We start from the raw sequence: 17,025 nt of genomic DNA, 5'->3' as shown, positions 1-17,025 counted from the left end.
CTGATAAATAAGATAATCTGAATGATTTGATTTGTTAAATCCAGAAAACACAGATACAAAGAAGATCTGGACAAAACTTTCCAATGATAATTTACTGTAATTCCATTCATTCATACATTCAATCACTAACTTGGTACTTACTACATACCAAACACTGGTCTAGATGATGAGTCAAAAAATAAATGTGAACCACTGAATTATACACTTTATACAATGAATTGTATGGTATATGAATTATATCTCAAAAAAGTTGTCATTCAAACAAAACAAATGAGATATTTTCCCTGTGTTTCAGGAGCTCAGAGAAGCAAAGGGGAGACAGACAACTGCAATGCAGTGCAATAAGGGTTAGGACAGAAGTAAACTGAAAGGGCGATAGGAACACACAGAAGGAACATCTTAGCCACACTGGGGTCTGGAAGAACTGATTCATGAATGAAAAGTAAGCCAAGAAGGGGAATGCTGCAAATGACAAGAAGGCAAAGTTGGCAAGCTCCTGACTTAAAGTAAAAACTGAATGCCAGGAGTGAAACATGAGAGATGAGGCAGGCCCAGGGCGAAGGCAGGTCATGAAGAGCCTATGTATTACAGCCTCACTGCTCAAGGTGTGGTTCTCAATTCAGCAACACAGACATCACCTGGGAGTTGTTAGAAATGCAGAATCTCATGCCCAGTCACAGAACTACTGAGTCAGAATCTTCTCTTTAATAAGATTCCTAGTAATTCAGATGGACACCAAAGTTGAGGAAGCATTACACTAACAAATTTACTCTCAGGACGAAATCCTATGGGGAATCATCAACGAATTTCAACCAGATAGTGACTTGATCAGATATGTGCATTACAAAGATGTCACTAGTAACAGAATGAAAAACAAATTATAGAAAGTAAGACCAAAGATTGCTTAGGAAGCTGTTTCAGGAACCAGAAAAGAACAAGGGACCAAGACGAGCATGGTGGCTCACACCTGTAATCTCAGCACTTTGGGAGGTCAAGGTGGGAGGATCACTAGAGCCCAGGAGTTCAAGACCAGCCAGTTCAAGACCAGACCATGTTTCCAAAAAACAAAAAATTAGCTGGGTGTGGTAGCATGCAGCTACTATAGTCTCAGCTACTTGGGGGACTGAGGCAGAAGGATTACTTAGCTCACCAGGTCGAGACTGCAGTGAGCTATCATGACGCTGCACTCCAGCCTGAGTGACAGAGCAAGACCCTGTCTCAAGAAATAAAGAAAAGACAAAAAAAAAGATAAGGGCCCCATACAAAGCAGCAACAGTGCTAGGAAATGATAACAGATTAGGTGAGGTGCAAGGGTGCGGAGGGGGAAAGTAAATCAAGATGGTTCCTAAGTTTGGGGGTTTGGGTTACTGGAGGGATAATGGTATCATTCACCAGACAGGGAAAAGAAATTATAGTAGCTAACATTTCTTAAATACGGGCCAGGCATTATTCTAAGTGCTTCCCATGAACTATCTCATTTAATCCTCATAACAACCCTATGAAATAGGTATTACCATTCCATCATACAGATGAAGAAACTAAGACACAGAGAAATTAAATCAGCTAGAATATTATGAAGGAGGAGGGAGAGAGGAGGTGACAATCGATTTTGAATATGCTGGGTTTGGGATGCTTGTGAAGATGTCCATAAGGCAATTGTCTATAGGGATCTAGGTTTGTTGGGAGAGCAAGTAGACTGGAAACAGAGGTTTGGAAGTCATCAGCACAAGGCTGGCACCTCACTCTTCAGGAATGGATCAGGCCGCAATGAGAGGAGTGTAGGTCAAGAACAGAGCCCAGGAACATCAGTATCTAAGTTGCAATAGGAGGTAAGTGAGCTTATGAAGACAACGAAGCAGACAGGGAAAGAAGAATGACAGCTATAACAGCAAGGATAATAATAACTAATACTTGTAAGAATTTACTAAATATCAGTCACTATTCTAAGCATTTTTTAATATATTATAATTTAGTCATCATTAAAACCACATAAAGTAGGTTTTATTATCACCATTATAAAGATAAGGAAATTGAAGCATAAAGAGGTTAAGTGGCTTGCTCAAGGACACAGAGAAAGTGAATAGCGAAACCAGGACTCAAACCAAGATCCAACATCTAGGTGTGGATTCCAAGCCCTTGATTTCTAGGATGTACTGCCTCGCTTTCAGAACCCTGGGAGGGTTAGAAGCCAAGAAGCGAAATAGTTACAACAAAGCCCTCAGAATACTGTCTGTCCCACAGTAAAGTCTCATTAAATATTAATCACTATGATTTGATAATTAACTGCCATGGAACCACACACTTGACTGAGCCACAGATTTTAGAAGAAAACAAGTAACAACTGTATAAGGTAAAAAAACAACAACAGAAAACAAGGCTTTACTGGAGGAAGAAAAGCAAAGAAACTTCCAAGGCTGCTAAGGCTTCAACTCAGTTTTCTATGGCTTTAGTGTCTAAGGCTCCACACAGTGAACCCTGGTCCAGGTTTGTGGCTACCACTATAAGCCTAGTCCTTTGGAAGGGCTGCTACATACAGCAATGACCTGAAGGCCTCACTAATCCCAAAACACCTTCTGACTGCTATAAAGATTCCATTCCAGGGCGCTCTCCTTCAGCATTGGGAATATTTTGCTCCATTCCAACTGTTTTACAAAGCAAGTAGTTGATGCTTAAGGCCTCTTCCAGACAATGTTAATTTGTTCTAATTAGGAGGACATGTCTACAATGTCCTGATAACATATTATCAGGTAATTTTCAAACTAAAATTATATCAAGTATACTAATTCAGAAGCTTTATGTTTTTTCTCTTTTTAAATGATTTCTAGTTGAATTATTCTCTCTGGCACAGATTCATGCAACATCAAGAAACAGAGTGAATAAAAGCAACAATAATGACAATGGTCAGAAAAAGAAGTAGTTTCGATTTCTAAAAGGTTAAATTTTATAAATGAATTTATATGTTTCTAGTCAAGAAGATTTCTCAAAGCAAAATAAAGGTATTAAAAAGCAGAAAGCAGCCGGGTGCGGTGGCTCACGCCTGTAATCCTAGCACTTTGGGAGGCTGAGGTGGGTGTATCACCTGAGGTCAGGAGTTCAAGACCAGCCTGGCCATCATGGTGAAACCCCATCTTTTAAAAAAAATAAATAAATAAAAAATAAAAAAGCAGAAAGCATCTTCCAGAAGTGGGACATCTAGTCACCCTATCCCTCAGGCAATGCACATAAAGAGTGCTATTTTTAAAATAAAATGAATGTGAATGCCCTATCCTGCATAAATATAAATGCTAATTCTTGCCAGGGAGACTTGAATTCTAAAATTGACTAAAACTGACTAAGCAGACTTATGAACAAAGATGCTCATCATAATGTATCACTTGCAGTAATGAAAAATGCCCAGCGGTAAATAAACTTTAGTATATTATGCTGCCATTAAAAAGATTTTTAATGGGCCAGGCGTGATGGCTTATGCCTGTAAGCCAAGCGCTTTGGGAGGCCAAGGCGGGAGGATCACCTGAGGTCGGGAGTTCAAGACCAGCCTGACCAACATGGTGAAACCCCATCTTAAAAAAAAATTTTTTAAATTAGCCAGCCGTGGTGGCAGGTGCCTGTAATCCTAGCTACTCCAGAGACTGAGGCAGGAGTATTACTTGAACCCGGGAGGTGGAGGTTGCAGTGAGCTAAGATCATACCACTGCCCTCCAGCCTGGGCAACAACAATGAAACTCTGTCTCAAAAAATATATAGACAGATATATTTTTTTCAATGATTATTTGATATCAATTCTCACAATACATATTAAGTTTAAAAATCATTTTAAAAATCATTACCATTTGTGAATACAGACAAAAGACATAAAGTAAATCAACAGGGCCGGGCGCGGTGGCTCAAGCCTGTAATCCCAGCACTTTGGGAGGCCGAGGCGGGTGGATCACGAGGTCAAGAGATCGAGACCATCCTGGTCAACATGGTGAAACCCCGTCTCTACTAAAAATACAAAAAATTAGCTGGGCATGGTGGCGCGTGCCTGTAATCCCAGCGACTCAGGAGGCTGGGGCAGGAGAATTGCCTGAACCCAGGAGGCGGAGGTTGCGGTGAGCCGAGATCGCGCCATTGCACTCCAGCCTGGGTAACGAGTGAAACTCCGTCTCAAAAAAAAAAAAAAAAAAAAAAAAATAAAGTAAATCAACAGTTGACAATGATTATTTCTAGGTGGTATAATTTGTTTATTTTAACTTTCTTCCTTTACATTGTTCTGTATTATCCAAATAATTCAGATTAGCTAAAAGGTAGCATTTCTATAAGCAGAAAAAAAATGCTTATAAATCAACTTTTTAAAAAAGTTTTTCCAATTAATCCTAATTTTCTAATTAACTTCTTCCTACTTTTTCTTACCCTAATCGAAGGATTAACATCTAGATTAGTGGTTTCAAGGGTGTGTGTGATTCTCCTCCCCAACCCCACCACCACCCCGAAATACCCAGCAATGTCTGTAGGCAATACTGGTTATCACAACTAGGGATGGAGGGTACCTTGGATTCACAGATAAAGGTCAGAGATTCGGCTAAACATACTACAATACATAGGAGAGCCACCCCTCCCACAAAAAAAGAATTATCCAGCCTACCATCAATGGTGCAGAGGTTGAGAAATTTTGGTCGAGGATCAAAAAAATGAGTATAAACAGTACGAGTGGGTTAAAATGCAATGGTAACTCTGAGGGGTTTAACTTTTTCATTTCTAAAATAAGAAATATACATTCTGACTTTATGAAAATTTAATCTAGGTTGTGGACCCAAAATCCTTATTATTAAGATACACATTTCCCAATTTTACAGACAACATCTCCAGAAAATTCCTGCTTCCAACCCAACAATGCTACTTATCAAACTAGAAGATTTTTTTCTGAGCTTAAGCACAGAGAGACCCATTCTGTGTAAAAGTTGTTTAAGTACTGGCACAAAAATAGTTTTAAGGTGAGTTCATATCTTTAAAGGAGTATCTTAGTCATTTTATTGTAATGTAGACCAGCATGGTAAGCTAAAAACTAAGGTTGAACTAGTCTAGTCTAACTAGTCTAAAACTAGTCTAACACGAAGGTGTTTATTTGAAACACACACACACACACTCACATACATAGAAAATGATTTATGCAAACTCATAAAAAATTACTTCCTTTATGATGTCAGAAAAGGGAGTGGTAATAAAGCAAAAGCACAAATGAAGTTCTGTCCTCAAGCTAAGTTAAGAAATAACGATTCACTCTTTAGTAACTTATTTTACTCCATTATAGGTGTGGGGCATATATATATATATATATACTTGGTTATAACAAATAACAGAGCATAAGGGAGATAAAGAGGTTGAAAGGGTGGAAGGAAGAGAGCAGAAGACAGACCACCACCAGACATTAACAAGGGATGACGGACAGACAAAAAAGAGGGAACAAGAAATTGTGCAACTTATCTCTGAATGAAAATGGGGGAAGAGAATAATGTATCCAAGCAAGGATGTGAACAAAATAAGGGAAAATAAAATGCTGAGGAAATACGGTAGAAAGAAAGCAGTAAGAAAGGTAACATAGGGTTCATAGCCCCAAAATTAAGACTGAACAATGGCTGGGCACGGTAGCTCCATCCTGTAATCTCAGCACTTCGGGTATAATTAAGTGGGGGAATTGCTTGAAGCCAGGAGTTTAAGACCAGCCTGAGAAACAAAGTGAGAGTCTGTTTCCACAAAAATTTTAAAAATTAGCCAGGCATGGTAGCACGTGCCAACAGTCCCACCTACTCGGGAGGCTAACCTGGGAGGACTGCTTGAGCCCAGAAGTTCGAGGCTGCACTGAGCTATGTTCATGCTACTGCACTCTAGTGTGGGAAACAGTATGAGACCCTGTCAAAAAATAAAAATAATAATAAATGAAAAATAAAAATAGAAGACTGAATAAAACTAATTTTTAAAATTTTAATTTCTATCATGCTATTAGTAACATTTGCTTGCACCAGTGCTCCATGGCTTTTCTTTTTCTTTTTCTTTTTTTTTGAGATGGAGTCTTGCTCTGTTGCCCAGACTGGAGTGCAGTGGCGCGATCCTGACTCACTGCAACCTCTGCCTCCCGGGTTCAAGCCATTCTCCTGCCTCAGCCTCCTGAGTAGCTGGGATTACAGGCACATGCCACGCCTGGCTAATTTTTGTATTTTTAGTAGAAATGGTGTTTCACCATGTTGGCCTCGCTGGTCTTGAGCTCCTGACCTCGTGATCTGCCCGCCTTGGCCTCCCAAAGTGCTGGGATTACAGGCGTGAGCCACGGTGCCTGCCTGGCTTTTATTTTTCAATCCAAAATGATTCTCCAGGGGAAAGATTATCTAATGTCCTCCTGGTCAAGCAAAATCTCCCATTCTTCTGCTCAAAGATCAGAAAAGGAGAGGTAGAATTCACTCACTATCAATTTTCGGTGACTTATTCACAGCAGACATGGACTGAGGGTAGCTGTTTATTTTGTCTGCCTAGCACTATTCCTTCTGACGGCAAACAGCTCACATTCATCCCATGAGGTTGAAATGAGATTAGCAATAATGGTGCCCTGTCCTCCCCCTGGCCTCTGGGGAGAGCACAGACTTGACCACTCATAGTGCTCCTCCCCTACTGCCTACAGGCAGCAGTTAAAGGAGAAGGCACATGACCAGAATTCCTCTATCAGGCTATCTTCCTCCAGGCCCAATGCTGTAAGATCATGTGATCTGCAGGTGCCACTAACCATCTTTCAACCCTAAAAAAAGCTGTCCTGAGGATGAAACCAGTGTCAGATAGCACATGAGAATCAGTGATAGAGAGCCCCAGTGACCATGTCTGAGCCTTGATTCCAGCCATGCCTAAATTTTTAAGTCATATGAGCAAATAAACTCCTCTTTGTCTTTGAGCTTGATTTCTGTTTTTTCCAACAAAAACAGCTCTGGCTGGTAAACTGATTAACACTGTTAAAGAGAGGGTTGGTAAGTCAGTGTGCCAGAATTCTCATCCATAAATTACCCAGGGCCTCTCTATTTACATCCTGTACCTCAGCTAATATCATAATTTGAGGTACTGACTTTCAGAAATGTAAAACTTAATGTTTAAAGTAGAGATTCATTTAAAATGGCATATATTTATTTGTTTCAAGATCTAAAAAGTATCCCTACTAAACTGAGATTTGATGTTACAAACTTCTACTATTCTGGATGTTAAATACTCTACTGTATTCCCAGCTTACATTAATCTTTCTAAACTAGAGAGTTCTATACTTTTAATCTATATAGCCTCTTCACTACTCTGATCATTTTATTTCTCCTATTCTAAAAATTCTAATTTCATGTATATCTGTCAAGAAACAGAAATCCCAACCACACATGCAGGGTTCCTGGCCAGGACAATACAAAAAATGCTTTTGTATATGTGACAAAAGACGAACAAAACCTGTCTTTTCTGAATGTCCAGTCTCCCTCCAGTCCAGCATTTTGCCCACATTTTTGGCCACAGTAGTACATTAGGCCAAAGAAGGTAGATAATATGGTCTTCAGGAACGTTCGTGATCACTTAGTGTATTATGTACAATGCACTTCTCCCTTGATTTCAATCAAGTTTAGAACCATTATTTTGAAATCAAAAAATAATCACATCATCCCTAAATTCTACAACTGGCAAAAAGTCTTTGCTGTACAAAGAGATATTTAATGCTAATGTCTGCTAGTTAAAAAGAATTCCAACTGAGGAGGGCTTAGAAGAGAAATGGAGAATGTCTGACGCTTGAAGAAGCCAGGGATAAGTTTCTGCAAAGTTTAGGTTGTATCAGCATAAACTCAGACTGATGTTACAGCCAAGACAGATGGCGAAGAGGAACTGTTAAAGGGCAAAATTAACCAAAGGGCATTTCAGAAGGCATCAAAGGCAGACATCATTAATAAAGACAACGTGGTCAGTGTGGGAAGGAAAGATTGAAAACCATCTAACCTCCTTTTACATCCACTTCCACCTCCCACTGAAAATGAAACTCCACAGCCATGACCTCCAATGCCAGGCCTTTGTATTAAGTATCTCCACTGGTTGGGTTAAGGTGGAACCATAGCATTCATTTTGGAAAAACCAAAAAGAAGAAAACTCTTCCTTCTACCCTAATGAGGAAGCATAACTCCAGTATGCTCCTTGAAGATGTTGGGGATGACAAGAGACTAAGCATAAGGGAACTTCTGGGATGATAAAAATGTTCTGCATCTTGTTTGTGGTGGTGGTTACATGACAGAATATAGGTATCAAAACTCATCAAACTGTACACTTAAAATGAGGGAATTTTCATGTATATTATATCTCAATAAAGTTGATGAAAGACTGAGAGTTGGGGTGGTGCTGGGGTAGAAAACGACAAACTCCCCAGGAAGACAAATGGAACAAGCCTAGGAAGACCACTGTGGGATGGAGGACATGCCTTCAGGTGGGGTGGGAGAAGTGGAACTGCCCACATAATATTTTGCCTACAGCCAGACTTTACTCCATAGATAAGCCAGAAGTTTATACTTCCAACAGCATTTCGTACTTCACTGGTGAATTGCCTGAAGTGGAGACAAATGAATCCAAGTCTATCCTGCAATGGACCACATACTCCTAAATTCTCCCAATGGAGGCAAAATTCATAAAATGAAAAACGGAGAAGCTAAATTACCCTCTGAGATAAGAAGTAGAGTAAGGCAGATTATCTCTCCCCTCCCACATTCTTCCATACACGAGTTAGCATTTCCTGTCACCCCTCCCCTGAGGTTGTAGTTAAATCCGTGGAAGCCCATTCATAAATCTTCCTCCAGTTCTCTTTCACTATTAAAAAAAAAAAAAAAAAAAAAAAAAGCTAAAAGTACCAGGAAGATTTAAACTATGTGGCAGCAGCAATTCTCATTAGAATTTAAAACTATCTGTAATCTTTTCTGGGCAATACACAAAACTTTCACACTTCAAAAAACAGTAACAAATTTCAAGAGGAAATAATGAGCATTTTGCATTGTTCATGCTGTCTAAAGAAGTATTTCTTAGTAGCATTCAAGTTCCATACAGGCAGTCAAAATTCATGATGAAAGAGGAATTAACTTTCAGTTTCCAGGGCTGGAGCTACTGACAATATGTCACCCTACTCCCCGCTCCTTCCCATCCTAGATATAATCCATCTCAGAGAGACCTGTCTCTCAGATTTGTCCTCTTCTTTATCATACCTTCTGCCTCTGCCTCAGTCCACCAGACATTCATCACTTCACACTTTGTTTCCTGAAAGTTCCCTGGTCTCCCTGGTCCCTGGCTCCCAGTTCTATTACTCATTCTGTTCAACATGCGTTTACTTGTTTAACCACATCTTCATACCCTGCTTCGTCCTTACAGGTGGACTAATCATGCCAAAACATTATTTTCATTCCATCCCTCCCCTGTTTAAGTATTCACTCAACAGATATTCAATGAGCAGCTATTCTGTGTAAAACACTCTGCTAGACTCTACAAAAGATGAACAAAACAGCATCTCAGTGGGCTTAGAGTGTCATAGAAGTGGTAAACATATATACAAATTCAGTAACCATAATATGACGGAAACATGTTTGGATCATTAAGACAGAGAAAAAAAGACTACTAGTGGGGATTCCAACTCTGAGCTATCAGCTGGATGTCAATTGAAATTAGAATTGATATAGATGAAGTCGAATGTGAATGACAAGAAAAAAGATACAGAGGTTTCCAAGCTGAGAAACTAGGAGAACAGAAATGCCTTTAAGAGGTTTGGGGACACCAGGAGGAAATTCAAATGGAAAGGGCGTGACAGCTAATGTCCTTGCCAAACTCCACATTAGAGCACATGATCAGAGATGAGATTTCTGTTCCGCTTTAAGATGTTAGAAGCAGTCTGAGAAATACAGTCTCAACATAAAAATATTGGAATTTCCAGGATCAATAGTTTGAAGAGACAGTGGCATAAAATATAAAAGTGGATCTATCCCAGAAAAAATCTAGGTCATGTGGCTCTTGTACATGTGAAAGGAATGGAAGGTTACACATATACAATCCACTGACCTAAACAGCTATTTCATCTAGGCAAGCTAATATGCTTTGCAAATGTGGAATTTTAGATTGTCCTTGCACTGTCACAATACTCAGCATCTTAGCACACATAGGGACCTTCTAATCAAACAGCTTCAGCTAAAAACAAAACAGAAAAGTAAACAAAAAATTAAAACTTTTTTAAAATTAAAAATAAGCCAGGCATAGTGGCTCAAGCCTGTAATTTCAACATTTTGGATGGCCGAGGCAGGAGGATCGCTTGAGCTGAGGAGTTAGAGACCAGCCTGGGCAACATAGCAAGACCCTGTCTCTATAAAAAAGTACAAAATTAGCTGGGTGTGGTAGCATGTGTCTGTAGATTCAGCTACCCAGGAAGGTGAGGTGGGAAGATGTCTTGAGCCTGGGAGGTTGACACTGCAGTAAGCCATGTTCACACTACTCCAGTCCGGACAACAGAGGGAGACCCTGACTCAAAATAAATAAATTAATGAAATTAAATTAAATAGGCTGGATGTGGTGGCTCATGCCTGTAATCCCACACTATGGGAGGTAGAAGCGGGAGGATCACTTGAGTACAGGAGTTTAAAACCAGCCTGGGCAACATACTGAGACCATCTCTAGCAGAAATTTAAAAATTAGCTGGGTGTTTGGCACGTATATGTGGCCCCAGGTACTCGGGAGGCTGAGGTGGAAGGATAGCTTGAGCCCAGGACTTAAAGGCTACAGTGAGCCATGTTCACTTCACTGCACTCCAGCCTGGGTGACACGGTGAGACCCTGTCTCAAAAAGATAAAAAATTTAAAACAAACAAACAAACAACAGCTTCAGGTAATCTTGACCATTCTACAGCATTTATGGTGCTATCCATGGTGTCTGGGAACATGATGAGAGGAAGAGCATGCCATTCATTATAATGCTGCTGGAAATCCTTCTAGGTCTAATTGACATACCCTACTTCACAAATGTGCAATTGCTTATGAGTGATGTACGATCACCCACAAGCACCTATGGCTGACATACAATATAAATATCCACTGGCAAGTCAAGACTGGCAATATTTTCAAAATCAGAAGCAATCAGATATCATAATTTCCTTCAATTCTTTCAAAAGCAAGGCAGGCTGACCCACAAACAAATCAACATACTACTCTGCAAATAAACCAAAAACCATTGAATAGTACACTTTAATTTGTTGAATTATATGGTATGAGACTCATATCTCAATAAAGCTGTTATTTTTAAAAATCAACAAAACATGTTTTAACCAAAATATTAGTTTCCAGAAATGGTATCCCAAGAACCTAGCTATTGCCCTTAAAATGCTTATACTGCTGGAAAAATTTACAAATAGAAGTCTTGTTAAAGTGCTGTGACAAAACCATTAACATTCTGGCTGAAAAGAAGAAACTGAACAGTCTCTTCCCCTTCACTATAACAGGAGCTGATCTGTATCACACATCACAATCTGTCTTTAAGATCTGAATGACATTTTTTTCAAATGGCATTTTTCAGATTTAACTACAGTGTTGAATACCATAAGTATGGCATGTCACTAATACATCTTTCTTTATAATCTGCCCTAGAACCTCCTTCCTATAACCCTCTGCAAGGGAAAGATCCTTGTGCTTATCCACTGATACTACTTCTAATGGTTTTCCTATTCCTCTAGTAATTACAATCCTAGTTTTTATTTCTGGAATTAGCTCAACCTTCCCCATGTCTCAACCCATTCTCTAAATTCTACTAATAAATATCACACCAGCTGTCTGCCTGCTGTTGATGTAACAGCAGGTTATTTATGCCCTTATAGATTCAAAGTGGGTCAAGAATGTAAGAAGCAAACTATAAGCCTGTTGAGGGAAAGGACTGTATCTTGTTCACTGTTAGATCCTCTCAACATTAAGCAAAGTACCTGATACAGGATGCCCGATAAGCATTTCTGCTTGCCATTAAGCTAAGGACCATTCGCAAAAAGAATCAGCCAACAAATAATCAAGTGACCAGACTATTATTAATTAGGCATAGTGTATTTAGGAGAAGGTAGTATAAGCCTCAATCCATTTCAGTCTTAATCTCTAAGCCAGTCTGTCTTTATAACGACAAAGAGGTTAAAAAAAAATTTTTTTGAGACACAGTCTTACTCTGTTGCCCAAGATGGAGCGTAGTGGCACAGTCACGGCTCACTGCAGCCTCAACCTCCCAGGCTCAAGTGATCCTCCTGCCTCAGCTGATCTTCTTGCCTCAGCTCTAGGTAGCTAGGACCACAGGGGTGACTACCACGCCCAGCTGGTTTTTGAATTTTTTTTTTTTTTTTTTTGAGACAGGCGCTCTTATCACCCAGGCTGGAGTGCAATGCGTGATCTCGGTTCACTGCAACCTCCGCCTCCCAGGTTCAAGAGACTCTCCTGCCTCAGCCTCCTGAGTGGCTGGGACTACAGGTATGCGCCATCACGCCTGGCTGATTTTGTATTTTTAGTAGAGACAGGTTTTCGCCATGTTGGTCAAGATGGTCTCAAACTCCTGACCTCAGGTGATCCACCAGCCTCAGCCTCCCAAAGTGTTGGGATTACAGGCATGAACCATCGTGCCCAGCCTAATTTTTTAATTTTTTGTAAATACAAGGTCTATGTTCCTCAGGCTGGTAAAAGGTAAATTTTAAAACAGATTGTGATAAAGCTGTGACAGAAGCCCAAAACTTTACCATTTAAAAATCACATCTTGCCGGGCGCGGTGGCTCAAGCCTGTAATCCCAGCACTTTGGGAGGACGAGGCGGGTGGATCACAAGGTCAAGAGATCGAGACCATCCTGGTCAACATGGTGAAACCCCGTCTCTACTAAAAATACAAAAAATTAGCTGGGCATGGTGGCACGTGCCTGTAATCCCAGCTACTCAGGAGGCTGAGGCAGGAGAATTGCCTGAACCCAGGAGACGGAGGTTGCTGTGAGCCGAGATCGCGCCATTGCACTCCAGCCTGGGTAACAAGAGCGAAACTCCGTCTCAAAAAAAAAAAAAAAAAAAATCACATCTTTTCAATTTTTTCTCCCAAGTTATCTTGGGGGAAAAAAGCATTCAAAACCCAACAACATTTATTACACAGTCTTTAGTTAAGCAGTCTCATACTAAGTAGCTGAAAGATGATGGCTCACCATAAGAATTGGGGTGTGTCCAATCTTTTGGCTTCCCTGGGCCACACTGGAAGAAGAATTGTCTTTGGCCACACATAAAATACACTAACTATAGCTGATGAGCTTTAAAAAAAATGCAAAAAAATAAATCTCATAATGTTTTAAGAAAGTTTTCGAATTTGTGTTGGGCCACATTCAAAGCCATCCTGGGCCCGCATGTGGCCCATGGGCTGCGGTTTGGACAAGCTTGATATAGAAAAAGTGGAGGGGAGGGGCTACACAAAGTAACCAATGAGTGTTTACAGACTGTTAACTCTTCATGTGAAAATGATTTTGATATTTCTTAGTATCTACCTCATAAGTTCCTTATGAGGACTATGAGTTCATATTTTTAAAACACTTAAAACAGTACCTGGCACATAGTAAGCACTATATTAAGTGTTAGGTTACTTTTAATCAATTTCCAGCTGCATTCATTCATATGTTAGAAATATACAACACCTAAAGAAATTACTAGATTTAGAGAGAAGTTCCAATTGTACAGTCCTTAAATCTAACTAGAAACAAAGAGGTCTCAGAGAATGTTTGATGCAAGCTCCTCATTTCATGTTTGAAGAGATTAATCATATATCTCATATTTGTAGAGAAATTCATAGGTTACAAAAAGCTTTCACAACTATTATTAAATTTGATCCTCACAACAGCTTGTAAGAGATGCAAGGCAAATATAATTAACTCCATTTACACAAGAGGAAGTCGAACCAGAGATGTTAAGTGACTTGTCCAAGGTCACAGTAAATGAAAAGGTTTCAGCTTGAATCCAGGTTTCTTGATGTCCAGTCGAGACTTCTTTCCTCTATAAAACACACTGTAACTTGGGCTCTGGACTTCAGTCACATTTGGAAACAATGATTTCAGTAATTACAGGACCCTAAATGAAAGTTCTATTGCAAGAGCTAATGTGAAAAGGCAACTCTATTAACTGCACGTAGAAGTAATCCATAGTTGGCAAAACATCTACCTAAAAATGAGTGTATAGCATAAAATGCCATGATTACATATATTCACAAAGGACACCACAAATCTGCACAGCACTCAAGTGACAGTCCTCCATAATAGGCCATTCAGAGATTACCAGACCCTGAGAATATTGGTGTCAGTCTAAGAAAGAAAAGACTGCCACTTCCCTTAAACCAAACCCAGAAGGGAAAGGCTTGCCCCAGAGGATGGTGAAGACATGGAGCCTAACAAGGCTCTGCGGGATTACACGCAGGTTGCAAACTCCCAGCGACAACTGAGTATCGACCCTCCCAGGAGGTGAATCAGCTCTCGTTCATCTGGCAGCATCTTCCTCCAGGGCTCGCCACCCCCAGCGCAGCTAAACCGGGGAGCTAAAGGTGAATGAAAATCGACGGCCACCATTTGTAGGATTCAAGATAACCTCACAGAAAGGCTGGCTGGCGGTAGAAGCGGCACCGTATACCAACACAGGACGTTATTTTAAGCGCATGTCCCCACGAGAGAAACCATGGGTTCTACTGGAGCAAGCATCTCCCACCCGCAGGGAATTTTTCAAAGCCAAGCAGGAGGGCAGGCAAGCCCAGCCCAGGCCCTCCCTGCTAAATCCACATGGGCCCCCTTTCCACTTGAAAGCCCGCTCTGCCCCCAGCTCGAGCAGCGCGGCAGAGGGCCTGGGAGACCCCCGAGACTGGCCTCGCTCTGCCGCCTTAACCATCTTGCAGGAAAGAGGAAGGTGCCGCAGCGGGCGACCGGGGGGTAGGGCCGAGGGTTCAGAGGCGCTGAAAGGGGTGGCGCTGGCGGGGCCCACCCGGGCCCGGCGCTCCCGCCCCTTCCCCAGCCTGACAGCTGTCGGCGAGGGCAGCGCTGCCCAAGTCCTCGACGCCGGCCGCGGGGTGCCTTACCTTTGTGTAGAGCTCGGACGCGGCCATGGCTGGCTCCGCGCGCCTACGCCCCCCGCCTGAGCGGAGGCCGCACCACGCCTGGGCGGCAGCCCGCACGGACTAGGAAGCGCCTGCAGCCGCTGGCAGGGAAACGGGCAGGGCGGGCCGCGCAGGGCGGGGCGGGGTGGGGCGCCTCAGGCGCTGGCGGCCAGCAGGGGCCTCGCCATCACTCTCGGGCTCGCCGCGAGCAGCCGCGAGAGCTCCGCCTGTCCGGGGTCCTGGGGGTCGCCGCCGCCGCCGCCGCAGCCACTTCGGCGGCCCGCGATGCTGCCGCCGCCGCTGCCGCCGCCGCCGCCGCCCTGTGCATTGTGGGAGCGGGAGGAGGCTGCGCTCCAGCGCTGCCACGGCGGCTGCTCCGGGCTCTCTCGGGCTCACGCTGCCTCCCATCGGCTGCGGGCACAGAGCATCATCATCAGCCGGCCAGCCGGCGCCGCCACCTCCTCCCGCGCTGCCGAGGCTCCGAAAATCGCCCGGGCCCCGGGCCCCGAGGGAGCGGCACACCACAGGCGCCCCCACCCCGAAGCGAGCCCGGAACTGTGCGACTAAGCCCAGCTCCCGGGGAGGGCAGTCATAGCAGGGGTTGTCACTGTGTCCGGATAAACGATGAGAGCCTTCAGGCTGCTCCTCCCTTCCTTCCAAGCATTCCTAGGGAGAGGATTTAGAAGAAACCCTCTTGACAGACTGTAGAATAACCCGAACTGCAGAAGAGCCTAGTCAGCAGCAGTGACTCTGGAGCTGGGCAGTGCAGGACCAGGAATTTGAGGTTAAGGATGATCACCAAGGTCACTCCGAGCACCTCGAGGTCTGCAGCAAAGACGTCAAATGATGCTAGAGGGAAAGGGCCACTTCAAGCTGCAGAAACTTAAGTGACTTTGAAAAGATAGCCCCAGGGGACAGCCCAGGTGCCTCTTTCTTATACCTGTGCGTTTGCAGAGATGGAAGTACCCTACTGTCCCAGCCTTCTTTCCTGTCCTGTTCTCTCCTGGTGATTTTTGGCTCCATCGTGGCACCTGAAGTTGATCCGGATGCCACCTGAAAATGAGAGAGGACTTATATGGAAAATCTGTATCTACAGTTTGACTCAGCATCGAAGGTCAAAGCCTCCCTCACTCTCCTCACAGTGATCCTTACACATTGAGCAGAAGAATGGGGTCTTTCTACTCCCAACCATGTGCTATCTTCACCCTCTGTCTTCTCCCCACCCTCATTTTCGTTTCTGGTTGAATAATCTTCATATATATATATATTTTATCCCTGCCTCTTTGTAGTGCCCTCATCTCTCATTTCTTTGAACTAAAACTAGTCCCCGGTGCCTGTCATGGTCATCTGGGAGACCGTTTCTATCAAGAGCAACTCTCATGGCTGGGGACCCCGGTTGTGTGTGTTGTGTGCGTATTTGGGGAAAGATCATTCACTGAAAGGAACAGGGGGCTAGTCCTCACTCGCTGAACTCAGACCTCTCCTCTTGGCCCACCATCCCCACAGAAATACTAGAGGGAATAGCTACAGAGTTGAAAGCCCTGCAGATTTGTCTCTCTTCCTTCCCATTCTAAAACCAAAGCACTTTCATGTTTCTGGGTCCCACCCCATCTTCACCAAGACAAAAAAAGAGAAAACTTGGGCAGTGATGAGCTGCGGAACAGGAGTACTGGACTGAGATTTAGGAGGCCTGGCTCCTACGCCTTGCAGTTTCTTCATACCGTGTGCAAGGTGGTAACCACTTTGCCTGCTTTCTCACCTTCAGATAATACCTACCTCTCAGGACTGTCTAGAAATGCTGACTATACGGAGGAAAAAAACAAAAAAACTAAAAAACTGAAACAGTTCTAGTAGGTGTGAATGCTTTTTTCTTTTTCTTTTTTTTTCAAGTGACAAGCA

The 17,025-nt window shown here is 42.6% G+C and overlaps 1 protein-coding gene across 8 annotated transcripts in view; it reads right to left on the bottom strand.

The window, feature by feature from the left end:
• Nucleotides 1-15,364, bottom strand: part of MYO5A (myosin VA) — a 217,738-nt gene extending 202,374 nt beyond the window's left edge. For 6 of the 8 annotated variants that reach the window (XM_032297421.1, XM_032297424.1, XM_032297419.1 and 3 more), the window contains exon 1: nucleotides 15,109-15,203. In XM_032297421.1, coding sequence (XP_032153312.1) covers nucleotides 15,109-15,135 — 27 coding nt within the window. In that variant the 5' untranslated portion in view covers nucleotides 15,136-15,203. Of the gene's footprint in view, nucleotides 1-15,108 lie in introns of all 8 variants that reach the window. The other 2 variants (XM_032297420.1, XM_032297418.1) reach the window with 2 other exon arrangements.
• Nucleotides 15,365-17,025: the final 1,661 nt, after the last annotated feature.

This window comes from Sapajus apella, unplaced genomic scaffold, assembly GCF_009761245.1.
Source record: "Sapajus apella isolate SASKATOON/1434 unplaced genomic scaffold, GSC_monkey_1.0 scaffold37, whole genome shotgun sequence".
In the NCBI taxonomy this organism is placed as follows: domain Eukaryota; kingdom Metazoa; phylum Chordata; class Mammalia; order Primates; family Cebidae; genus Sapajus; species Sapajus apella.
The sequence above is the reverse complement of the archived record's forward strand: the minus strand, read 5'-3'. Positions and strand labels throughout refer to the sequence as shown.